Here is a 27,891-nt window from a genome sequence, read left to right as displayed (position 1 = left end):
GAGTAGGAAGAAGGTTAGTTGTAGGTTCATGGAAGGGAGGTGCTCTTCCTCAGGACAGATTAAAATCTGAACCAGAAAAACGGGGGTCACAATGCTTACTTTGTTTCTAAGGTGAGCATTACACATCACTGAAGTGTGTATTCCAAGACAAAGAATTAACTATGGATCAGGAAGAACCTAAAGATTTGCTCAAAGCTGTAAGAAGGAGCTATATATATATATATATATATATATATATATATATATATATATATGGATTCTAGAGTTTCTTACAAAGTTGCCTCCCAGCTGTAGGGCATCAGATTCCCTCTTCAAATGAATGTTTGTGCTTAGAATAACAATGAAGATTTATCTATCGAACTGTGAATGCAGAATGTTTTAAAGTACTGTAGACGTTTTCATTGTTCCCCAAGGTCTACCAATACAGCAATCAGCCATTCAGCTGCGGAAGAGGAAAAAATGAGCAGCAGTCCCATGGAAAACCCTGTAAACTACAATTAATGATACAGCTGAGTGAGATTAACAGTGGAAATAAGTCAATTTATTTTCTGAGACAACTTGGCATTTGGAAAATAAGCCCATGCCTCCCTCCCAGACTCCCTGATCCCACAAAACACCATCTTTACCAGACCCTCCATCGTCATACTCCAAATATATCTCTTGTGTGGGAGCAGTGGCAGTGCACATGGAGGGTGATGAAATTTGACTTTGCCCTCCTTATCTGGTATCCCAGCACACTTTGTATCATGCCAAACATGCATTTTAGCCCTTGAGATATGTAGTTCTGCTAAGGTCTGTTCCAGGGATGGAGTTCCTGTGGCCTTTCAGATGTTGCTGATCTACAATTCCCATCATCCTTGACCAGGGCTCATGCCAACTTGTGCTAATGGGAGTTTGATTTTAATGGACTCTGGAGGGCCACAGGTTGTCCATTCCTAGGTTCTACCCCCATTGTCAGACACTGGAGAGGGGAGGGAAGGGCTGACTTCTCTCTTTCCATGTGACAGGGAAAGGTGGTTCAGGGACTGGGAATCTGGCAGGCAAGGAGGAAAACTGGGAATTTTCATTTGGATCAGACTTTAATTCAAACTAGATAACCCTGGGGCATGTAAAGCCACCACTATAAGCCTTCAAATCTTGTATCCGTATGTAGAAAGGTTATCTGCCATCTCTAACAACATGTTGTTGTTGTTGTTGTTGTTATATGCAACCATCTGACTGGGTTGCCCCAGCCACTCTGGGTGGCTACCAACAAAACATTAATCTTAAGTGTATGCATGATACCCCCCCTACTTACATTGCAATGTTAACCTTTCTTCTAGCCAATGGCTGGAATGCTAAGTCTGAATCCATGCTCAAATTCCTGCTCAGTTGTGCTGCTCAGCTGGCCAACTTAGACTAGCCTAACCTAGTTCATGGGATGCTAACTAAAGAAAAAATTATGAGGAGCATCTTGGAGAAAAGATGGAACACACATGAAATTAATTCATGGTAGGAAGTCATGCTATGGTCAATATTAGACTTGTGTTTGTATAGCTGGCCAGACTGTCTGAAACCCTGTAGGAATTCTCAGAAGATAATGGTAGATGAAAACTGTATTGGATTGCTGCTCAGCATCACTGCAGGGGGTAGGCTATTTGAAGGTCAACTCTACTACACAGCTTGCTCCAGCTGAGTGCTATCTGGGAAGAATGGCTAACTGGCAGTGCTGCTAAAATACAAGGCGGCGTCCATCACTCGAGAAGGAAGAGGAACGCTTCCTCTTTAGAAAAACAGTTGCACACCAGGTTAGTTTGAATAGAATTCAAAAGTCTTCAGAGGTGTTCATGAATACCAGTTTTCCTCCTATGATTTTTATTGCTTATAACATATAAAAACAATATGGATTATAACAGAACTATTTGTGATTGACTCATTTTGATATACCGTAGTTAAAAAGCTAGCCTAATTACTCATACCCAACTTTGTTTAAAATGTGTCTTTCTTGAGACAGATGCATGCTGTCAATTTCCACATCTGCATTTTGCCCTAGAGTTTACAGTTCTACTCTGAAATTTTTGGTAGGACGAGTTTTTCCTGTGCTCCAGTGACTGTTATTTTAGATTATGCATTTTTGTGTTTTTATTTTGTAAACTGCCCTGTGATCTTCACATGAAGGGTGGTATAGAAATTTAATATAAACAATTAAATAGATTCTGTGAGAAGGTTTTTCCAGAAAGTTATTGCCTTCTGCTTGGTAGTGTCACTTAAGTATCCTAGCATGATTCCAATGGAATTGTGGGTCATGACATTTCTTATTAGATCTTAACCACATGTGCAAACAGACTGCATTTTTATGATGGCATTTGCATTAGTAATTCTCCTCTGACTGATAAACTTCCTTCAATCTACTCAGTACTGAACACCAATATAGTGGTTATCAAGCTTATGTAACTTAGAAATGCGTACCCTCATCAGGCGATATATTTCTAACCCTGTGTTGGGATTTCTGTTATATGTTTAGCTCAGATCTCCCACAGATTTGAGAGCTTAGTGCATTTCCTCGCTGTTTGAAGTATAAACAGGCTAGGCAGGAACTATACAGTATGTCCCGAAGGCAGAGTATTGTATTGATTATCTTACATATAATAAAAATGTAAGTGTGCCTTCACACAATAGTTCATGTGGCTACCAACAGATGCTGCTGCAAACTACAGTATGATGACACAATCCTGTTCACTTGCTGCTGGGCCATCAAAGCTGTGTTGGGAGGGCAATGAGGAGACAGAGACAGGCAGGGGGTGGCCCAGGTGAATGAGTGTGTAGGCAGCAGACCAGGGAAGTTGTGCAGGTGGGCAAGTAGCTCAAGTGGTGTGTGTGTGTGTGTGTGTGTGTGTGTGTGTGTGTGTGGTACCCACAATGGTTTCTCAAGTTTGCAAATGTGCCAAGGGGCCCAGGAAGCTTGGTGACTCCTACATATTTTATCAACCATTTTACCAGTGAATTTTAAAATCGGAAAATGAAACGTTTGCATTTGATGATATACATATAAAAATATATTCTCCATTTAACAGCTTTAAATTTGACACATTTCTGCAACTAAAACTGAAGTATCTATAAATGTTGGCACATAACGACATCGATTCTTTCTGTTCACCTTGACTTTTAGCCATAGACCCTTTGGCATGAACATCCTATAAAGCAGACAGCAGACATTAACCTGCAGGCTACTAGCTCTGTGATTACCAGGGATGTAGCAGCTTTCTATAAAAAATGCATTCCAAATATCAATTGCCTCATTACCTTACCTTATCCTTTTTTTGCTTTTCATCCTGATATATGGTCCAGTGCTCTCCACTGTTGCTGTAGGCAAGTTTATAGGAGCCCACAAATTGTACATGACCAAAATCTTTGGCTCCTTGAGTAATTATGCCCGTCACCTTTGTGGGAACAAGAAGATCAATCTAAAAAACAAAAAAAGTAAATACAAAATGGCAACGTTACAATGTTTTGAGGTCTCAAACTCATTTTCAAAAAAGGTTTAGAGTTTCTTTCTTGGCCGGGTCACAGAAGATCTAATACAAATGGGCCAAATGATACTGAAAGTAATGTGTGAAATTCATTGGCACGTTTGATATAGTAAATGAATGCAGTTTTTATTAGGATTATTATCAATCACATTGGTTTGCACAAAACTTCCAACATTTAGTCACAGAATAAGGCACACTGAAATAAATAGCCTAGAATTAATTTGCCACCCCAGCCCATGCTAAATCATTTTTCTAATGCTGGATGAGAACTTCCATGAACTTCAGATTGCTTTTCTGACTTATTTCCATAATGTCATTTTCAGCATTTTTGCCATGCTTTCTGGTGCATAAATGTTTTACAATATTTATGTAATTCATTCCAACAAGATGAATTATTATGCCCATCTGATTGCAGGGATTTGATTGCAAGGATTTAGTAAAGCAAGCTACCCACATACAGTGTTTCCCATTGTGGACTATAAATGTTTCTGAACCAAATGTTCCTTGTGTGCACTATATAAATGTACTGTAAGGGGAGCCTTTAAAGCTTCAGCCATTCTTCAAACAGATTCCCTTTCCTGCATATATATATATATATATATATATATATATATATATATATATATATGCAGGTTAAATTAAAACAAGGAGGGGAACGCATGCATGCATGTGGTAGTTCTGCTCTTCCATCTCCATCCTCCTCTGCATGGTCAAGGTGACTCTGTGCTGCAGGGAAGCCTCCTTCTGACTAGCTGACTAGCCATGGGTCAATGAATTCACCAGTCACTATGACTATGCAAGTACCATTGATATAATTGTAGTTACATGAGAATATTGATTATAGGAATGTGCCTTTAGTCACTGTTAGCTGTTCACAAGACTGCCAGTGTGTGTCTTGCCAGCTATGCATGCCCAAATACTACAGGACATTTCCATATATTTTCTCCACTACACTAAGGATGAGGTACTTTCGGTCACTTTGGTGCCAATTCACACACACACACACACACACACACACACACACACACACTTCCTGCTGTTTTTTATTTATCAAAGCTCACTATCCTGAAATTTTGCAGGGAACCTACTTAGGGGCACCTCTACAATCTTTGTCATGCTCATAAAATTGGGCTACAAAACAATGGGAGGAGAGAAACAAGTCATTTAAAAAACCCCAGCTCCATAAATATTAAGGGATCCACTTACACAAAAATATCTTCCCCTACATTTGGCACTCTTCATTCGCTCAGGGGGGAAAGTTGTACCTATGTATTTCATCCAATTCTGCCAAGTAATAAAAAGTTGTTACCTGTATTTTTTTAAACTTTGAAATTCTAAAGCTGCCCAGTACAGGCCCCACTGCACCTATTTGTCTACAATCTGGCAGGCCTCATCCTCTGGCAAAGCATAAAGAAATTATAGCCATTTCTTGATTTCCCTATTGTAGTTAATGGGGAGGAAAGTGTTGCCTCAGATTTCCTGAAGCTGAGTATCTGAACTAAGGTGAGCAGAAGTGAGGCACCTGGTGGGCATAGCTGCAATGCTAGCTTCCCAAAAGTGGTGCCACTGACATGGTGCAGTTGCCTTTGCAGGAGCAACTGACTGGTTCTGCTGGTGTGCCCACAGAGCTCCATCCTCTTCCCTGCCTCTCTCCGGGCAAGTGGCAATGGCACTGTCACCAGGAAGCTAGAATTGCAGGTGAGCCACTTCTGAAAGTGGGAAATGAAGCACCAAACTAAAGTGACTCACTAATTCAAGTGCTAAAGCAGAGTTCAGAAGCAGTTTTATTTTGGCATTGTCAGTCTTATCAAGGAACTGGGGGTGGGTGGAGAGAGAGAAGATTATTTCCTTCTTAGCATTCACTATGGCTTTAATGGGTTGCAGTTGACTTTCCTTTATCCATATGTCTCTCATCAGCAAATTAGCATTTTTATTAGCTGCTAAAATAATGATAAAATAATCATGGTGTTATTTCTGGGTGCTTGATTCCTTGGTAAATAATGCTAATAAAAATGGATTCTATATTTAAGCTACTTTGCAATTATTTTAAGGTTTATAATTATTTTTTTGCTTAGTTTGTTTTAGAATTGCATCTGGAACATGCACTGAGGTTTTTTGGAAGGGGGTTTTTGTTGCTGCTGCTGTAGATGGACTGATATGACAACTATACCTAGACTTCAGCTTCTTTCCCCATCAGTATCAATATGAAAAGAATGATGTTAGCTTAGGATGAACTTGGAGAATAAGGCTACAATCCTAACCATGTCAACCCAGATAAAGAAGAAGAAGAAGAGTTTGGATTTGATATCCCGCTTTATCACTACCCGAAGGAGTCTCAAAGCGGCTAACAATCTCCTTTCCCCTCCTCCCCCACAACAGACACCCTGTGAGGTGGGTGGGGCTGAGAGACTTCAAAGAAGTGTGACTAGCCCAAGGTCACCCAGCAGCTGCATGTGGAGGAGCAGAGACACGAACTCGGCTTCCCAGATTACGAGTCTAGCGCTCTTAACCACTACACCACACTGGCTCTAAAGTGTTGCTAAATTCAATAGGGATCATTAGGAAAGGAACTAAAAATAAAAACGGCTATCATAACACTGTTACACAAATCTATGGTGCAACCACATTTGGAATACTGTATGGTGTGTACAGTATTGTGGAGTTTGCAAAGGGTCAGAAATGTTGCTGGGAATTGCAAGTGGGCAGAGTGATGATGCACATATGTCTAGCTTGCAGGCTTCCTACAGGCATCTGGCTGGCTGCTGTAAGAACAGGATGCTGAACTAGATGGGCCATTGGCCTGATTCAGCAGGCTCTTCATACATTCTTATAGATACAGTGGTACCTCGGGTTACAGACGCTTCAGGTTACAGACACTTCAGGACACAGACTCCGCTAACCCAGAAATAGTACCTCGCAAGGGCGTACCCACCATGCGGCAAGTTAGGGCAGCTGCCCTACTCTAGAAGCAGGGCTGGTGGGCAGAGGCGGAGCACAGCCCGGCGGAGCGCGAGTTCGCCATTCCCGCCGCACCCTCCCTCCAGCTCCCCGGCGCGCCCTCAGGCAAGGCCAAGCGCGGCGGGGAACCAGGGAGCGCGGCGCGGTGGGCGGGAACGCCGAACTCGCGCTCCGCTGGGCTGGGCTCCGCCTCCGCCCACCAGCCCTGCTGCTAGGGAGGGGCACAGCCCGGCGGAGCGCGAGTTCGCCGTTCCCGCCCACTTTGTGGCCCCTCCCCTTCCGTGCCTTGGCCCCTCCCCTTGCCCCCCCTAGTTTTGATCCTGGGTACGCCCATGGTACCTCGGGTTAAGAACTTTGCTTCAGGATGAGAACAGAAATCGTGCCACGGCGGCACGGTGGCAGTGGGAGGCCCCATTAGCTAAAGTGGTACCTCAGGTTAAGAACAGTTTCAGGTTGAGAATGGACCTCCAGAACGAATTAAGTTCTTAACCTGAGGTACCACTGTATTAAGCAGAGCTTCCTCCTAGGTAACTATGCCTAAGATTGCAGTTGTCAGGAATGTGATGCAACCAAGTGCAGGGGGAGAGTCAGACTCGGAAATTGAGCTAAGTGAGAGAGGGGCTGGCTCTGCAGACAAAAGCAGGCTGGCAGAGCCAAGAAAGGGTAGCTCGATCCCCCTTCACAAAGAGGGCACAAATAGCCCTCAAGAAGCAGGAGAGTTAGGAGGCAGTCAGAGCATTGCTAGGCAACCAGCAGAGGAGCAGAGGGCGGACAGTGTGTCTAGTGGAAGTGGGGAGGGGGCAGGCCAGCCTCTCAGTCCCCGTGCTTGTAGACTAGACAAGGTCAGGGTGCAACGGAAGGGCAAGAGGGGAAGGGCGGGAATCTGGCATCCTCCCTGTTGTGAGCGGGATGGAGTTTCAGACTGACCAACTCCCTTCAATGGGAGCAGGCGAGAAGCCGGGCTCTGGATGTGTTTTTGTAAATAAACGTAACATGAAACTGCCAGAGAGTCATTAATTCTTATCGGGGCTTGCTTGCTTGCCTGAGATCTTTACAGCCGTCATGCCACAGGACTGATAAGGGATATGAACTCAGGTCTCCCTAATCAAAATCCAGTATGCAAGCAGCTTTACCACACTTCACCAGCTCACTATCCTATGATTCTCAGTTGATCCTCATAAATTGGGTATTATCCTATGTACTGCTGTTCAATGTTTATTATTTTTAATATATAGATAAACATTAGACACTCCTTGGGGGTGTGGCTATGGGGGCCATAATGCTTTGCCTCTGCTCTTCAAACTGTACACCACTGAGCACTTGCACAAACATTGCCCAAAGCACACAGGAAAAGGCACCTGCATTTTATAACAACAAGGAGATGAAAGCCACATAGGACAGTGGACAGATTCAGTTCCTGAACTGCTAAAATACTCACAAATAATGGTTCAGGTACTCGCAAGGTATTTATACTAGGGTTAGGCTGGGAAGAGCCTGTTATTATATACAGCGGTGTTAGACACACACACACACTTCATGCACACACACAACAATAGCTTGTACAGAGGCAGCTTCATTCAGCCAATCTTTTTGCAGAATGACTTCTACCATCTGTCAGCTAAGATTATTATGCACTGCTTAACCTACTTCTATAGCTATGTTTCTGTTGCTCTAAAGCAAGAATGACAAAATCACATTAGAACCACAAACAAGCTTACAAGAAGCACTTGCCGAAACGGAAGAATTAGTTTGTTTCCCTTAAGAAACATAATGGCCAACTGAGTTACGGAAAGTAGGCTGGAAGGGAAAAGACAATTAAAGGCGGGTTGTTCATTTGCTGCGCCCACTGGCCTGTGCATGCTGTTGTTTAACACCTGATCTGTACATAATGATACCATGCTCATCCATTATTTGATTTGATTGTGGGTGAGGGTGCCAGTCTGGTGTGCATTATTGAGATCTGGGTGGGTGAGTTGGGAGGAGTTCATCTGACACAGTTATGTCAACCTGGATTCTCAGCACTGCATCAGCACAGGCTGCATGGATCAGAGAGATGAGGGAGTTGCTGTAGTCCATGGAGCTTTCATCTCCATAACCAGGCTGGATTACACTGATGCCCTCTATGTGGAGTTGTCTTAGACAATATTGGCCTCTACAGGCCTCCCATCCTTGGGAGTCCTTCAGATATTGCTGGAGCACAACTCCAATCATTGCTGGCCATTTGCCATGACAATGGTTTTGCCATCAACCATTGGCTCATGGGAACACAGAGATTCTCCAGCGATATGATTTTGCTGTACCCTCTAGAAGAGGTTTTACACGAATGTTTGGTGTATAATCAACTGCCACTAACCCATGGATAAAATAAATGGGAAGGAAAAGAAATCAAAATCAAAGCAAGTTTAAAACAACTCCAACTGCTTCTATCACAATTCACTTCAGGGAAAACAACAACAACAACATAAAGTCCCCCAGGGACAAAATTATATATATCACGGCTATAAAATTATAGGGAGTGTGGGAATGGAAACAACTAAGTCACAGCACTCATATAATTTAGTTTCACTCTACTGTAAACAACCACATAGACTATGATTCATCTTGGTACTCACTGCTGCTTACCTGGTCTACATCCAACATTTAACAAAGTGTCTGCCCTAAGCTATTAGTACTTTTCTGATACTCTTTTTGATCTCTTGGGCTACAGAGAAATATAAATAAAAGCCTTGCAATACTGCTTAAGGATTAAAATATCAACCTGCCTTTGTATTAGAGATGTACACGCCTGAATCAAATCTAAAATACAACAACGAAAGAACAAATAAGGACTATATAGGCATTTCCCACAGCTACATGTTGTCTCGAGGCCACAGAGAAGATAGTGGGGTTAAGCTCTTTGTTGTGCAGGCTGCCAGCAAGCTGAGTTTTCTTCTCTCCAGACTAAGCTTCCTCATTGGGGTCCTCACAAGTAACAGACTGTATAGCCCCCACTTTCCTGTGTTTTCCAAGGCCTTGAAATCTACTTGAAGGTGACTCATTGCTGCTTGGGATAGGGGCGTATATTCTGTCCCAGATATTCCTTTCTTCCCAATTTTTGGTACATGTCCTCGTCATAATATTTTTTTTAATTGTCCAGTAGCACTTTAGAGACCAACGAAGTTTGTTCCGTGTATAAACTTTCGCATGCATGCACACTTCTTCAGATACACTGAAACAGAAGTCACCAGACCCTCAGGGTGGGTGGGTTTTTTTTCTCAGAAGGGTAGTAGGAGATGGGTGATTGACTTAATGGGTATGGTAACTCATACCCTTCTGTCCAAAACCATAGCAATGGTCAAATCATCCTGGGCATCAACAGAACTGGGCTAAACCTAGGCGGGGGCAAGCTATTTTTGACATGGCAGATCCATAATTATGATTCCTAGTGGTGGAGGACAGAGATGCATTGTGCCACATTGCCAACCTATGCACCTGCTGGTCTCAGGTGTGGTGGAGGATGCCATCCTATTGCCAGTGTTGATGTAATAATCAACATCCAAAAAACTAAAGTGCTGCATCAGCAAGCACAAAACAACCCCTCTGCAGCGCCACAAATCCACCTTAACAGTGTAACATTGATCAAAATGTTGATCACTTTTCGTACCATGGCAGTTATCTTTCCACAAGGACTGACACTGATGCCGAAATACAGCATCACCTGAGCTCTGTGAGTGTAGCTTTCTTTTGATTGAAGTGCAGAGTGTTTGAGGACTGGGAAATTCACAGGGAAACCAAAATGCTTGTTTACAAAGCTATTGTACTACCAACCTTACTGTACGCTTGTGAAACATGGACCACTTATAAACACCATCTCTAACTCCTTGAAAGATTCCACCAATGGTGTCTCTGAAAATTTTTACATATCACTTGGGAAGACAGGTGAACTAATGCCAGTGTACTGGAAGAAGCAAAGATCACCAGTGTTGAAGCAGTGGTTCTTCAACATCAGCTTCGTTGGATGGTCGTGTTGTTCAGATGCCTGATTATAGTTTTCCAAAGCAACTACTCTATTTCAAACTTTAAAATGAAAGCGTAATGCTGGTGGTCAACAAAAGAGATTTAAAGACTCTCAAGGCAAATCTAAAAAAAAAAAGTAGTATAAATAACAACAATTGGGTATCATTGGTCTGCGAATGCTCCAATTGGAAAACAGCCTTTACCAAAGGTGTCATGGACTTTGAAGACACTCGATCTCAGGACACAAGGGAGAAACGAGCTAAAAAGAAGGCATGTTTGGCAAACCCTCACCATGATCAACTCCTGCCCGGAAACCTATGTCCCCACTGTGGAAGGACGTGTGGATCCAGAGTTGGCCTCCACAGTCACCTACGGACAGACCGTTAAGACCGTGTTCATGGAAGACAATCTTACTCAGCTATGAGTGATTGCCAAACAACAACAAGAAGAAGACCCTATGCTCACCTACTGGTCTCAGGTGTGGTGGAGGGTGTCATCCCATTTCCAGTGTTGGTGTAATAATCAACTGTCAATCAAGATGGGTTCCTTACATGGAGCTGGCAGTGGGAAGGTGCCATTTTGTCCTTCAGTTCAGGCAGAACAATGCATTGGGATACCCCTGCCTGCATATCAAGGAACTCTCCAATTTACTGTTAGTGACTCAGTCCTGTCACCATACGTTATGCACTGAGCACCAGCTTTCAAAACTAAATTCCTCTAGAAATAGCTCATTATAGCATTCAAACAACTGAGGTTGCTTTGAAAAGAAATATAAGCATGAATGTGCAGTATTATTCTAAATATAACTTACACCACCTTCACTTACACCACCCAGAAAGTTAGAACCCCACTTTACAAATTATTTATTGAACATAGACCTAAACCTCTAAAAAGTTGTTGTTGTTGTTGTTGTTTAGTCGTTTAGTCGTGTCCGACTCTTCGTGACCCCATGGACCATAGCACGCCAGGCACTCCTGTCTTCCACTGCCTCCCGCAGTTTGGTCAAACTCATGTTCGTAGCTTCGAGAACACTGTCCAACCATCTTGTCCTCTGTCGTCCCCTTCTCCTAGTGCCCTCAATCTTTCCCAACATCAGGGTCTTTTCCAAGGATTCTTCTCTTCTCATGAGGTGGCCAAAGTATTGGAGCCTCAGCTTCACGATCTGTCCTTCCAGGGAGCACTCAGGGCTGATTTCCTTAAGAATGGATAGGTTTGATCTTCTTGCAGTCCATGGGACTCTCAAGAGTCTCCTCCAGCACCATAATTCAAAAGCATCAATTCTTCGGCGATCAGCCTTCTTTATGGTCCAGCTCTCACTTCCATACATCACTACTGGGAAAACCATAGCTTTAACTATACGGACCTTTGTCGGCAAGGTGATGTCTCTGCTTTTTAAGATGTTGGCTCTCTAAAAAGTTAAGCTTATTTAAATACGGTGGTTGACATGCAGGTTTCCTTGAGGTCTAAAGCAAAATACTTTTGACATTTTGAAAAGAAAACTTAGCGAGTTTAGTTATGTTCCTTCCTTAATATAACACTATGCAGTCTATTTCATGAGTTGCAGACACATCAGTAAGTGCTATCAAAGGAAAATTAAAGCAAGGAATGCAAAGTAAAATGTTGGCTCTCTTGAAAGTTGACACTTACACTCCTACTAACATCATCAACTCAGGCAATATTTCCATAAATTATGTTCATTTTATGCACTTTAAATGTATTTACAGAAGCAGATGCCCCAGTTACATATTATGAATTCATTGCTGTGCCATTGGATCAAAATAAAAACATCTCCCACACACCTTTCCTAAGAAAGCTGTGTCGAATCATATCACATCAGCCCAAGGGGAAGCTGACACACTTTTACCCCACAACCTGTCTGCCTAACAGTTTTTTATTTCTTTCTGAGGGTCTGTAATACAGTTCACCCATTTGCTAGCCCTCTTCATGAACCCCTTTTGGAACCTCCACCCCAGCTTCACTTTGATCTCTTTGAAAAGATCGCAACTGACATAATATAAAAAACAGGCAGATTTATGTTCTTACTTGGTGAAAAAGAATGCACTAGGATTTTGTGAAGAATTCATCATCATGCTACAACAAAAGTTCTATCTGCTTGCCTGACCTCCCTTTCCCTCCTCTTTTATGCTGTTCTGGAGTTCTCCAGACTCCCCCAGAGCAAATTTGGGGAAAGCATGGGAGGCATGAAGGGAGAATAAGTACCATTAGACAACAAGAGCCCATGCTCCCACCAATGGAATTGCTTACTTGAATCCAGCCGAGAAACTTGTATGCTGTCCTTGAGATATGTCACTTTAAAAGAAAATCTTTTAAATCTCCCATCTCTTAATAATAGCAGTTTGTAGCACTTGTCTAGTTATTCACAGTGTTCAAAGCAAAGGTTAACAATAATCCCTTTGATTGCCCTGTAAAGCAGATCAGCATTATTGCACGTGACATGGGTGACTGATCATAAGAAAGAGTGCTATGCTTAAGATGACACTTGAACTGGAGACCTCTTGATTCATAGTGCTGTTTCTAAGCCACTACTCTAAGATGAGATCTTAAATGTTGCCTTGTCTCCAATTGTTTGAATTTAGTTCCCAAGAAAAACACACATTTTAAATGCCTGCAATGTATATTTGTCATATAAAGGTAAAGGGTCCAGTCGTGACCGATTCTGGGGTTGCGGTGCTCATCTCGCATTATTGGCCGAGGGAGCCGATATACATCTTCCAGATCATGTGGCCAGCATGACAAAGCCGCTTCTGGCGAACCAGAGCAGCACATGGAAATGCTGTTTACCTTCCCGCTGTAGCGGTACCTATTTATCTACTTGCACTTTGACGTGCTTTCGAACTGCTAGGTTGGCAGGAATATTTGTCATATACTAGCAGGTAAATCCCTGCGTCCTCTGCTCATCAACCCCCCCCCCCTCCCAGTGTTTCCTTCTCCAGGTCCATATCTCCCCTTTGCCTGCCTCAGCTTCCTCTCACTAACAAGATATCCCCTCTCCCTGTGCTCCATTCACACAGAAAGACAAGGGTGGGTCCAGTTTTATAATAAAAGGAGCATATGGCTAAGGAGCGAAGAACATCTGTCAGAGGCAGATTTCGGGGAGCGCGATGAGTTCGGATGCACTGGGCTTGGAACTTCAGGGGTGCCACCAGGGATGGCCACAACTATTAATAAAAATGGAGTGAGAGAGCCCCCCCCCATTTTGGCATCACACAGGACACCACTGAAATTTGAGACCCCGAGGTCTAAGCTCATCTCCCTACAGCTCCTCCTTTCAGGCATCTGCCTTTCAGTTGTCATCTTGGCTATTGGACATTGATTGGTTTGTGTGAGTGACTGTAGGAAGGTAAGCCATAGGCCAGAGGTGGGGGACCCGTGTAGCCCCGTTTAACCTTTAAGATAATATCTATTGTGTCCTCTTCTACATTACCAGGGAAGTTCCATGTTCAAATAAGTGGAAGAGGAGCCGGAACCAGCAACAGTAGCTATAGCTAGTGATAGGTTCCCACTTCTCTAAGGCTGCTGCCTTAAATATAGCTTTCCATAATCATTTTAGCAACACTGTGGAATGGTTTTCCTATGCATTTCCCTATAAAAATGGTCCAACTATCCACATGCTGTGGAACTTTAAGTTACCAAGGACAAAGGGGGGGGGGAGCAAGAAGGTTGCCTTGTGAATTGGCTCTTACTTTGAAATATGTTGCACTGAACTCAGATGCTCTTATTTTCAGCCAAATGTGTTTAGGATTGGGATGCCAGACTTCTGGCTGGTCTGTACTCTATAAATTCTGAATGAACCTTATGTTGTTGGCACATTGAAGATTGCTTTGCTAATTGCAGTGATAAATAGTGATTAGCAACGAATGACTCATAGTCATGACACACTGTTTCTAGGCAAATATGGTCCATGTATTGTAGATAGGCAACGTCAGTAGCCTTTAACATGGAAATACGATTCCAATAATGGAGAAAAGGCAATAACTTTCCTTTTTTTCTATGGCCTTAGTTAAATCTTTGATTGTGCTATTATGTTGCTACAATATCTTTATATGGTTATAGCTGTTAAGTCCAATTGGAAGGCATTTCTATCAGTGACATAAAACCATTAGCTGAATAGAAAGAGAGGGGGGGGGGAGCTGGAGGAAGACAATCAATGTGGTCACTGCAGACCAACATCATCTCAAAAACACATCTAGTTTATTCTGTATATAACATTAATGTCTCACTTGAAATGTAAAATAAATAAATTATGAGACAAGGCATGTACTTTTGTAAACCAAGAAAATCTTTAATAAAAAATATTATTATTATTATTTTAAAAAATATGACTAGTGATAGCCAATGTGGTGCCCTCCAGACATTGTGGGCTACAGTTCCAATCAACTCCAGCCACTCAGGCCATTGGTCAGAGGGGAAGGGAGTTGTCCAAAACCATCTGGAGAGTACAACACTGACCACTCCTGCCCTAGAATACTCTGATCCAAGGATATTCCAATCAACATTTTGAATTGCTAACAAGCACAGGAAGATGGACACCACCCACTCACTACAACTTTGGTGCAGATATACTTTGGCAATGCCAAAGTTCTGGAACACAAATTAAATTATTTTTCTACATTAGCTGATAGTAAGACATGGAATGGATCATGGCTACTTGGCAAGGCTAGACCATCGACGCAAGACTATCCTCATCCTAGAAATAAATTTAGATAAAAATACGGTAGCTGCTACGCACACAAATACATGATATCCTTGTAAATATCATGCATATGGCATTATGTCTATGTTTATGCTCACAATCGTATCCAACTCTACACTCTCAGCTTCATGTTTCCTGCCACCGAAATAGATATTCTGTTTCAGTGATTTTGTTGAGGCACTTAACTGAATCAATCACTCTTCTCAAAAACGGCATCTGCTAGTTGATGTATCTTCATGACTAATTTATCAAATGCTTTCCTGCCTCATCACTTTCATCTTTTAGACTGCAGTGGGTAGACTGGGATCTCCTGGTAGATTTGTGGATCACTTACAGTAGATAAGCAAGAGTTTCTGGCTCTAATGGTTTAATGTTATCTCCATAAATTAGGCTGCTAAAATGAAGAAAGGCTAGGGTTTTAGTGTGAAAAGTCTGAGCTCTCTTCTGGCAATGAAAACAAATCCTTAGGCTTAGAATGTTTTCAGAGGCACCTTATTGTTTACTACTATGTTTTCCCCATCTTGGTCTATTTGTCTTATTTGTCTAGGAACAAGACTTTTGCTTTGGAAGAGAAGGAGCAAGGTTTGAATCCAGGACAATCATGCAAACATGAGAAGATGAAAACATCTTTGCAGGGAATGCTGCCATAGCTCAGCAGTAGAGTGCATGCTTACCGGTAGTTTGCAAAAGGTTCCAAGTTCAATACCTGTCACCTTCAGTAAAAAAAAAAGATCAGGCAGGAGAGAAAGATTTCTGCCTGTGACCTTGGAGCATTGCTGTAGGCGGGCAAACAGTCTGGCCTCATATAAAATAACTTCCTCAACATTAGCAAAAGTAGATGGATATGCTACCATGCTTGTTTGGAAATTTTGTAGGTACCTGGCATTCTGAACTTGGTTCTACTGTATGTTCTGTGAGTTGTTCCTTGATTAGGGACTATAGGGAAGCTATGGATGGTAATAGGAAAGCCATTTCCTCTGTAGTTCCTGACTCTGTTCCTGCCAAAGGACAGACTACAGGTAGTATTCATTTGGCAGGGCTAGCTTAGCAAACTAACATACTGGTGTAATAAATATCAGCTACCATGAGTTATTTAGGATTTTTGTTCCAGATAATGGAATATCACAGCAAGGTTTTCTGAAAGGAGCTGCACCTAAGACTTTAGGACTTCACCAAGAAAAGAGGGTCTTTTAAGAGTGAAGCAAAGCATCAACCTAACCTCACTTCATTGCAAGGCACAAGTACAAAGGCTATTCCAAAAGTGGAAGGGGTGGAGAGAATGATAAGGGGGGAGATGATGAGCCAAAGAGGAAGAAGAGAGGAAAAGAGAACTGATGACCCTTCTTTAACGTGATCTGATGAATAAAGAAGGGAAACCCTTGGCAGTTAACTAAAAAGGAAGAAATATGCATTTTCATGCTGTGGTAGGGCTCCACTGGGCAGATGATGAAGGGGTTGGGGTTGTTACACCACTGTATTTGGGGATGTTGCTGTGAGAACTCAACAGAACAACCTGAGTTCTCATTAAAAAGCTCTTACACCATCACCCAGGTGAATGACTGGCAGTTGTTGCAAAAAGCAACAACAGTGCCATGCCATGGGCAGCAGGGGCAACTGGCCCCAGTGATTCTGATGGGTTGGCAGGATCAGTGATGAGCCTTCTGAGTTTTCAGGCTCTCTGAAGATACCTGACTATGCTGAGCCCTGCACTGGCAGGCACAGCGCGGTTGCCGTGGGCGCAGCTGCGCCGTGGTGCCCTGCGCCACCCAGCCTGGCCGTAGGGCCAGCCCTGCTGGCGTGGTATGGTCCATGGGGCCACGAAGAGTCAGACACGACTAAATAACTAAACAACAACAGCAACAACATAAAGGACAGTGCTTCAAGTTCCACCTGATTCTGACCACAGCAAGAAATAGTCTGGTTTGTCGCTGAATCTCACCACTAATTTTTTTTTTTTTACAATATGCTTCAGTTCTCATGGAAATGCCATTATGTGGAATTTTATTGATCATATCTAGTCAAAAGAACCCACATGCCAACTCCTGCTATATTCAGAATAATTTAGGTTATTTTTTCTTGATTCCAAACATGCCAACAATTACCTTTTATTCCTTAAAGTAGATACATACAGCACTAGGTTTCCCTCGGACCCAGTTCATGTTATTTACATAATATGAAAGTCTTCAAGTACTTATTGTTTATCTTGGATACTAAGCATCCTGTTAAAAACATTTAAATGAGTTTAATGGGGATAGTTAATGGCAGTTTGTGAGCTGTAAAATCCCAGCAGACAGCTACAACCAAGCTTGTCAGGCTTTGTGACACTAAGTTTTAAGCTATAAAATAATTAATATTCAAATAACAGGAATGCAAGGCAGCCATTTATACCCATTCCACATTCTGATTAATTTAATACACTGCTGTGCTCAAAACAACAAATTTTGCAAGCAGTTTTTGGGCAATGCTTTTATTAGCCTTTCTTATGATGTTTTCTTTCTTGAGTCTGTTGCACAATATGGAGCCAGTCACGTAAAAACACATAACACCAAATTACCCAACAAATACTCACCTCAAGGCTAAGTTTCATTTTTTTAAGAAATCAAATTGCTTTGATGGTGAAAATGCTATGCTGGGACTCTTTCTGTAAAATTGGATTACAGATTGAATTTGAATAATTAATTTTAATGTTTTGGGTAGTGTTCTGCAGTATTAAAATTTAATTTGCTTATATACTTTAATGCTGGGCAAAGAATATAGTTTGCAGAATAAAGAGTTTAAAAGAAAATTGTAGAGAAAGGTTCTTAATTTGTAGAAACTACCTCTATTTCCTGCCCCTCACCTTCGCAATAAGCCTAGCTCATTCACACTATGGCCCATTTGGCATATCTTTATTATGTATTTCACTAACTACATGTGTCTACCAAGCAATAACTAATGTCTTCTGGGTGGTGAACACAAAATTGTAACAATAACTATGAAAAAAAGAAAAGAAGATATAAAACCACCAGCAGCAAACCATATAAAACAGCATTTGACAAAGCACTGAAATTTCTTCAGAGTTCAAAACACCTGAGAAAAGAAAAAGGCATTTCACCTGGTGGTCTACAGGATCATAATGTAGGTGCCAATTGAGAATCTCTGGAGAGGGCATCCCATTGCAACCCGGAAAATTATATCAATTAACCACCTGCCACAGCTCATTTTCCAGGGGCACCCAGAGATGTACTTTGATTTCCTCTGAAATCAATAGAATATTGTTTGAGACTCACAGTGCAAGGCCTACTCAGAATTAAACCTTGCTAAGCTCAGTAGGACTTACTCCCAGGTAACTATGTGCAGGATTTCAGTGGGGAGGACTGGAAGACCCCCTAGTCACAATATGGGAAAGTGGGGTGCAGTATTAGGGCTGTTATAGCCTTGTTGCCAACTTCAAGAAATGCCATTACCAAAAGCCCTAAGGCTGTAACTACCAGCACGCCTCTAGCCTAAAGAATTGTAAATTTTTGATCTTGCCTGATGATGATTATGGGTGAATAATCTCAAGCCTAGGCACCAAATGTGACCCTCTATGTCCTACTAGAATGTTCTCAGAGTATACTGATGGGAAATTGCCCACTTTTCCTTAGGATTTCAGGGTGTACATGCATGTGACACTGTTCAGAAAAAGCAACTGATTCATGCAAGTTGTGGGCAGAGTCAGAAAGCAAGGTTCCTCCATGTATAGATTTCTTTACACTTTCCCCAATAGGACCTGGAATAATAAGATAATTATTTGCATGTTGTAGAGGCTGGTGATGGTGTGAGAGGATAACTGATGAAGTTATCTTCTGTGATCACTCAGGTTCACAACCTGAGATTAGATTCTTGATTTCTAACGAAATATCAGACTAATGCTCCAGTGTCTTCACTGCCAGCAGAGAACACAATGTTAGCTTCAACCTAAAAAGTCCTAAAGAGATTATATACAACATACTCCATGCCTAAGGTTGCTGAGGCTAGATGCTGCAGAACACACAGGGCCGTCTTAAGTATATTTGGCGCCCTGGCACCGTTGTGCAATGGATCCCTCTGGTGCCCCCGCCCCGCCCCGTTTCCCAGCGCGGCGGGCGGGTGGAGCTGCGCGGCTGGAGCTGTGCGGCCGGGCCGACGAGCGGGCGGCCGGGCACAGCGCAGCTACCAGGAACGCAGCTCCGCGGCGGGTGGGCGGGCGCAGCTCCATGGAAGGCAGGTGCCCTGGCGCCCTGCGCCACCCAGCCTGGCCGTAGCCAGACCCTAAGAACACACATAGCTTGGGTAGCCTCTGACTCTTTTCCCTGGTAATGTCTAGTATAATCACCACATTGCATTTGACAGGCTATCAATAGCAGCCGGAGTAGAAAACTCACACTATAATGGCAACATATGGCAGCAAAATAAAATAAAAATCCTTCTAGTAGCACCTTAGAGAACAACTAAGTTTGTCATTGGTATGAGCTTCCATGTGCATGCAAACTTCTTCAGATACGAAAGCATGCACACAAAAGCTCATACCAATGATAAACTTAGTTGGTCTCTAACGTGCTACTGGAAGGAATTTTTTTAATTTTGTTTTGACTACGGCAGACCAACACGGCCTGTAACTAGAACTGTATGGAACTACTGTATACCTTCTGGTTTGTATTACTAGGCATTACAGGGAAGATCATAAGAGGAAGCAGGGCGACTGTGTTTGGTGGCAGCCTTATTTATGTTTAGCGGCCTGTGGACTCTTCCTTAATACTACCATCTATGCAGCATGTTCAAATGGCAAAAGCACATGTGGATTGTATTTCCAGCAGATTGTGTCCTCCCTCAAAGAGGGCATGTGTTGCGGTGCGACCTGGGAACCGAACCCTATGTTGTGGGTGGGTACGATTGGATAGCCACAACACCCTATTGGTAGGTCCCTTGATGCTTTTAGGGCTTGCACACTTTACCTTGCTATGCCGCCGTGTGTTGTCTGTCATTGGGTCAGGGGCACGGCAGGGATTTTTCCCATTTGGCTGATTGGCTGGTGACACTTGGGTTTCACCTGCTGCGTAGCAAATTGTCACAGCTTGTAAGGTTGCGGATAAGCTCTGGTTCAGGTGATAGGGATGGGGGAACGCTCTCGCCATCCCTATGTGAAGCGTATTCCAGTAAAGGAATTCAGGGACTCAATAGTTTGGTCAACCCTGAGAGGGGTTGTGCCTGTGCCTGAGTCCAGGGGGACATCTGGGTGGTGAACATAGCATGTCCCCAGCTTTCTGCCTATCCAGGTGTTCACCCTAGGCTGTCCTATGCTGGTGCCCTGGGTCAGTGCTGCCTGCAACGATGCAGGGAGCTAGTCGAACCAGAGCCTATGCAACCAATCACCTGATGTAAACAATAAAGTTGTGGCCTAAATTCTGCCAAAGACCAAACCAAAATTTGAGTCTTGACTGAATTTATTTATAGGGGGAGGTTTAAAGGTCTAAACACGCAAAAACTTGCCAATATCAGCATGAGCATCTGAACTACGTAAACATTGTAAAATCTTTATTTGAGTCCTGTTTTTTTTCTTTCGGTGGGGCAGGGTTGAGTTAGCCTGGCAGAAAGCGAAATGATTTAATGTCTTTTGTCTGATTTTATTTTATTCTATTTCATTCTGAACTAATGGAGATGAGTTTTCATTTTTTTAAAGAAAATAAATCCTCTTATTTCTGCTCCTTCAAAGTGGATCGAGCTGAACATTTAAAGCAATCAATCAGTTTTCTGTGCTGAGTTTGCAAAAATGAAGGCGCTCCATGCTATCCTGGAGACATATCTGGATAACTGCTGGATTTTGTATCTTCAAAAATGAGGAATAGGTCATTGTGTGCTTCTTCAGCCACCATCTCTCGGTTTAACCTCAAACTTGCAAAGGACCTAGGAGGGCATAATCCAATTAGGCTGTCTACTTTTTCCTACACTCTATTTTTAAACTAAGACCAATGTATTATTTATGGCAGGATAGGGAATATGTGGCCCTCCAGATGTTGCTGGGCTCCATTTCCTATCAGCCACAGCCAGCTTGGCCAACGGTCAGGGATAGTGGGAGTTGAAGTTCAACAACAGCTGGAGCGCTAGACGTTTCCCATGGTGGCCTGTTAGTTCACAAAAAGGTTACCCTCTGATCTCCCCACACTACCACATTTTAATATCCAGCCTGATGAAGAGTTTTGGAAAACTCCAAAGTTTATTCACCATTCCATGACACTATTCCAAGAATCTTCACCCCCTCTCTGTTATCTGGACAGAGAACATTCTGTGTACAGTAAGTAACCAGATAGCCATATGTTGGGCCTCAATTTCACTATTTTACTACAAGTTCTGCACAACACAACACCAATATTGAGCTGAATCTGATGACTCAGTGATTCACATTGCAAACTGTGGGCATCTGGGGTCCATATGGGGAACAAACTTAAAGAAATAAATATATGGGAACTACTCAACTACTTTTTACTCTTATCTTATTCATATGAAATACATCAAAATAATAGTCTTAAAGGTTCTGGTCTGTTTTTAAATCCGATACCTGTATTTGTTGGGAAAGATGATTAAAAGGGGGAATCTTCTTTGTTTGCATTGTTTTGTGACAGATGCCTTTGGAAAACAACATGCCAACAGTAAAAATGACAAGCAGCTGTTTTAAAACTGCTCAGGGATTTCAAAAGAGGGGACCATCAGGAAGAGTCAGAATATAAGCAGAAAGCAGGCTTGGTTGTCTTAAGCAAAAATGATTTAGGTGCCCCCTGCTTCATTCTATCAGTGCACAAACAAAGACACGCAATATGTGCTTTTTTACAAGACAATCTGCTTTTTTAAACAGCACAGAAAATATTGTGTACATGTAAAGAAAGGAAGCTATTTAGATATATGAAAAATGAAAAGGGGGCATGAAAATCCACTGGGAAGAGGAAAGGATGATAAAGGGTCACTATATGGAACTTGCTGAACTGACTGGGAGAATCCGGGATTAGAGGGAAGAGATGGCGGAAGAAGATTGGAAGAAGTTCAGAGTTTATTTAAATAAATACTGTAGTATATAAATTTTCTTTTTTAGAATGTCCTTGGAAGGAAAAATATTTTAGGCTTAAGGTTAGAAACAGATGTTTGTTTAAGATGAAAGTAGGTAAGTGTAATAATGTGAAGAATTTAGAGTACTGTAATGATATAGCTGTAAAAATAAAAAGGTTAGATTATGAATTATGAAACTGCTAAATATGAAGTGAATGGAAAATCAGTTAGGGGGGACTTGGGGAAGTCATCATAACAATGATTAGAGAAAAAGAAGGAAAGATAAGATTATATTTGTATCGTTTTTGCTTTGTTTATTGTGTTTGTGGTTATTGTGTTTGTGGATATTGTGTTATTGTTTTTTAGTTGTATTTTCTGTTTTTGTTCTGATATGTGTTAATATAAAATGAATTAAAAAATTTGGAAGGATGATAAATGGTCTAGTGGCTGCATTTCATTTGAACTCTCAAAGTAATGTGGATGGACATGCCTTTTTATTTTCTGCCAAACTCCCTGTCTGTCTTGCTTCAGTTTTGGCTATTACCATCTACCAGAATCTCTAATCTACCTTAAAGAGTCATGGAATGTAAGGTAGCCACAGTAGTAAAGACTATAATGGTGGCCTAAGTAGTCTAATATATTTTCATGCAAGTGGGGTACATAAGTAATTGGTGTGGAAAATGAATAGGAACAGACAGGTGTCTGTCTAATGAAGGTTAGTGTATTGGAGATAGTCTTTTGATATCTATCTATGGCACAGGAGCCAAAGACATTACCATATATGGGCCCAAGTACTGAACAACAGATTCTCATGCCAAAACAAAGTGCGGACCCTCCCTATTTTCCAGGGACAGTCCCAGATTTACAGAAGCCGCCCGGGTTTCTGATTTGATCCCGGAATGTTCTGATCTTAGGATGTTCCTATTTTCATTGGAGAAGTATTGGAGGATATGGAATTATCCAACCCCCACAAGCCATCTGAAGGCAACTCTGTTATATTATATTATGTTTTTATATATGTTGGAAGTCACCCAGGGTGATTGGGACAACCTAGTCAGATTGGCAGGGGATTATTATTATTATTGAATAAGATGTCCCTATTTTCATCGGAGAAAAGTTGGAGGGTATGAAAGTGTGCCTCTCAATATGCTCCTCAGCCTTAAAAACAGTTTACCACTATGACATGTGAAATCTGGATCCCTAACTAATAAGGTCCTTATTACCTACCTGTAATAAGGACAATGTACAGTACAATCCACTATATGTCTACTCAGAAATTAGTACCATTGAATTAATTAGGGCTTCCTCATCTCAGATAAGCTGGTATAGGATTGCAAGCTGAATGACTTAATTTTACTGAATAGAAGAAGCTACCAAATACAAGAAAAAGTTATAAATGATCAGTCTATAATAAATGGTGGCCGAGGTTTAGAGGGGGAAACCATGCTTATTTATTATGTCCATATCCTGCAGACTGTATGGAAATAACAATAAAATAAAATACCATTTTGACTTTTGTACTTTAATATGCAAATATGTGGCGCTCTTGTCCCCATCCCCACCCCACCACTGTATTAGATTATAGCACCAACACAATTTATGTTATTTCCCTGATTGGCTTCTGGGGAAGGCTCTGATGCAGTAGTCCTATAATTAAGATTAATTGGACGGGGATTTGTCACCACTAACCTCTTCCCAATAAGTGTCTGCCTTGATTTTATTGGTAATGCAAGAAGAAAAAGACAAACGTGTTCTATTTATAATTTGCCAGCTTGGCACAGAATTAGTCTATGTGTACTTTGTCTAATCCAGGCCAGGGAACCATGCTAGAAAAGAGTAAGAAGAAATCTAGAGGGTTAGGAAGAGTTCTTAAATGAGCCAGAGTCTCATAATACAGCTTTGTTGTGCTGGTTAAAGATTCATAGTAGAATGGTGATATGAATAAATGCATGAGCCCTTGCACATACGTTCAGAACTCATTCCCAATAAATGAAACTCGTGCTTCTTTTGCACTTCTTTATGCTTTGTTGTATAGTGGAACTGCAAAGCTGACTTTGCCCTGACAATGAGGTAACTTGGGTTGCCATACTACATTTAAAAAATAAATCCTGGATTTGTCAAATATTACATTAAATTCCAGTAGCCTTACATGAGTCAGTTTTGTCCAGAGACCAATAAGTCATTACTGATTTGGGCTTATTTGCTTGACCTTACCTAAACCTGTCGATGTGATTTCCATTTCATATATGTAGCTTCTAATGCAATTCCATCAAACCATCTGAATTCCACTCCCCCAAGCCTCATGATCTTATATTAAAGAACCTTGCTCTTTTCTTGTAATGTATGGGTACTGTGTTCATACAACAGGCTTTTCAGGAGGGTCAGGTGGCCCTTCTGAACAATGGGTGGGCTGCTGGGGAAAATCTTGTTCAAAACTGGCCTTGGACCTTAAGGTCAGCTAACTTACAGAAGTTAGCAGGAGGAAAGTTTCTCATCTACAGCCTTTAGTACCAAGGATCAGGCAAAGGCTGTCCATCCCTCAGCAGTCTTTGATTGTTCAAGGACTTGGTTGGAAGACAGCAACGCTAAAAGTGCCAAGCATACCATGTCCAGGGCTTTCAGCATAATAGAACACTATAAAACTATTTATTTTATTTTTTTGGTAATCTACAAAATGTAGTCGTTTATGCTCAGAGGGAGTTGTGGACAGCTGCTGGAAACCTGAAACTGGCATTCTTCTTTTTCCTAAAATGTGCAGTTATGCAAGTCAAAGTTTATTATTATTTTAATGTACACAGTACAACCGTACTGTGAAACATTAAAATAATACAGTACAATTGCCTGCTTTTTAAGAAAGGAGTTTTTTTTAGATGAGGGGGTAGTGCCCAAGGAATACCTTTCATAACTTTTATATCAACTTAATGGAATGCAGAAATTTGTGCAATAAAAATTTATAGTAGATCAAACGTTTACAGTGAGCACAAACTATATACACATGAAATTGAGTACTAGTGAAATTGAACAGCAAAGCAGTTTACCATTCTAGGTTGCAAGTTTGCTCATTCTCCTCCCAGAAACTTCTCCTCCTCTAAAGCAGACATTTCAGATGGACACTGGGACAGAGAAGAGGAATGTCTTTAAGAGTCTCCAGCACATGTTTTGACAGCGTGTTCTGGGAGTGTGTGATGCAATCTGTTTTTTGTTACTTGGGAGCATCTATAGATACAGGGCTGGCCGTAAGGCAAGGCTGGGTGGTGCAGGGCACCAGGGTGCCGGGCTGCCAGGGGGGGGTGCTGTGCTGCAGCACCTGCGAAAGCCGCGCTGCACCCGCCAGACAGCAGTGCGCTCGGAAATGGAGGGGGGGCGCCGGAGGGATAGTTCGCACCACGGCGTCAGGGCACCAGCTACACTTAAGACGGCCCTGTATAGATATTCAGGTGTGCTTTTTTGCCTGAGTGAGAACCTGTTTTGAATAACTACTAACTGTCCTCATCTTGTGTTTGTGTTTTCCTCCAGGACATCAAAATATGTACATGAACATGATTTGGGATAGCTGAGATCATACATTAGTATACTCTTGCACATCTAGAGTAACACTAAAATCAAGACCATGTAGAATTATGTGATATATTAAGAATACTTGCATATCGGACTTCCGGTTTCTATCGCCACCGAAACGGCAGCACCCTCTGCGAGCTCCGCAACAGGGTGGTTGTTGAGAGAGGATTTTTGGGGGTAACGAGGGCTGCGTGACCCCAAAAAAAGCCAAGGGGGTGACTCTTGGTTGATCGTTTCCAGCGGCGTTGGACGGGACTCTCGGCATTCTCCAGCCAATGGCAAGAGAGCGAAGAGACCCAGACGCAAAAGGGAATCAAACACCTCTCAACAAGAAGCCCCTAAGCCTGAATCGGCGTGAGAGCGGTAAAAACCCCTTTTATTATTATTAAACCCGAGACGTGTTCTCAGCACTGAAAAAACTATAAGGGTGGTGAAGAGACACGGAGGATAATTGGAGTGCATAAAAGGAAAAGAAAAGATAAAACAAAAGGTGCTGAGCTGAAAGGAAAGACTTTTTAAAACCGGGGGACAGTGATTGCTAAAGGAGTTTACTATCTCTGTATTAAAACAACCGGGCACGAAAACTAGAGGCTCAGTTTCTGTTTTGAAAGTTGAAAAGAGAAAGACTCTCTGGAATAGAGCTTAAAATTGGAGAACACAGATTACTCTTAAGATTACTCTTAACGAACTACTTGGAATTGCTGCAGACAACTGCACAGCGTATCGCCCGCAAGTTGTGATAACAATGAAAGGGCTTCGCACAATGACGGAGATAGTTGGTGTGGGACTTTGAATGGAAAGTTACTAAAACTGTGAAGTGAATTTAAGAGTGAGAGAAAAGCAGAAAACGTTACCTGAAACAAAATGGAGCAGCGTGGGATAAGAATGGGCGGAGACTATTAGGCTGCTGGGACTTTGACATCAGAGGCAGAGAGAGGAACGGCGGGGAAGAGAGAGACTGTGTAGAAAGACGAGACGGCGGGAGAGCGGAGTAGCGACATCAGAGGCGTAGAGAAGAACTGCGGAGAAGCGAGAGACTGTGTAGAAAGGTGGAACGACGGGAGAACAGAGCAACGACATCAGTGGCCATAGCCAGAAATGCAACAAGAGTGCTGCCAAAGGGAATAAAGTTGCAGAAAGAACTGCAAAGGGACTTAAAACTTAAAAAAAGAGAGGAACAACGATATCAGAAGTCAAGTCGGAACTGTATTAACTGGATCCGGTGGAGGAGGGAGAGGATTAAAATGGGAAGTAAAAAACTTAATCAAAGCACATTGCTTAACCTGCAACAAGCAAGAAGGAACTCTGGGCAAGAAGGAGATATGGAGGTGAAAGAACTGATCCTAAGCTTGAAGGGAGATATAATGGAGATGAGAAAAGAATTTGTTGAACTTAAATTAGACGTAAATGAGAAAATGAGGGGGTTGGAGGAAAAATTGGATAAAATGAATGAAAAAATAGAAGGGAACTCAAAATCTATAAGAGAATTGGAAACGCAGGTTAAAAAAATAGAGGAGGAAAATAAAGAGTTGGGAAAGACAACCCAAGAAAATAAGGATAAGGTGCAGCAGGTGGACGACTTGACTAAAAAAACCTTGAAAGAAGTAAGGGATGGCAAAAAAGAGTGGGATAAAGCTAGGAAAGAAAGAGAGGAACAAAGGATACGTCAGGAAGCCACATGGGATGCGTTGGCCTTGCTACAGATGCAGGCCCAGGAGAAATCGCTCAGATTGAGGGGTGTCCCAGAAGAGTTAGAGGGGAACTTGCAAGAGGTAATAATAAAAGAAATAGCGGCATGGCTAGAAATAGAAGAAGAAGTGGTGACAGGAAATGTGGAGTCACTCTTTAGAGTGAACTCAAGGAAAGCTAAGGAAAATAACTGGCCGGGGGACTGTCTAATCACCTTCTACACAAAAAGACTGAGAAACAGAATGTTGCAGAAAAAAAAGGAGAGGAATTTAAAAATTGGAGGACAAAGAATTATAGTGATGAAGGAGGTGCCTCCCCGCTTTTTGAAAAAGAGGGAGAAGTATCAGTTTCTCGCCAAAGCACTCAGAGCCAATTCTATCTTTTTCAAGTGGGAGTACCCTCAAGGTTTATCATTTAGCTACAAAGGGA

The 27,891-nt window shown here is 42.0% G+C and overlaps 1 protein-coding gene across 1 annotated transcript in view; it reads right to left on the bottom strand.

The window, feature by feature from the left end:
• The window catches only part of EDIL3 (EGF like and discoidin domains 3), a 223,957-nt gene that overhangs the window by 12,923 nt on the left and 183,143 nt on the right, over window positions 1–27,891 (bottom strand). Inside the window, exon 10 of the mRNA XM_060280211.2 lies at window positions 3,288–3,443. Coding sequence (XP_060136194.1) covers window positions 3,288–3,443 — 156 coding nt within the window. The remainder of the gene's footprint in view (window positions 1–3,287; window positions 3,444–27,891) is intronic.

Source organism: Zootoca vivipara, chromosome 10 (assembly GCF_965207765.1).
Source record: "Zootoca vivipara chromosome 10, rZooViv2.hap1.1, whole genome shotgun sequence".
NCBI classification, from domain to species: domain Eukaryota; kingdom Metazoa; phylum Chordata; class Lepidosauria; order Squamata; family Lacertidae; genus Zootoca; species Zootoca vivipara.
The sequence above is the reverse complement of the archived record's forward strand: the minus strand, read 5'-3'. Positions and strand labels throughout refer to the sequence as shown.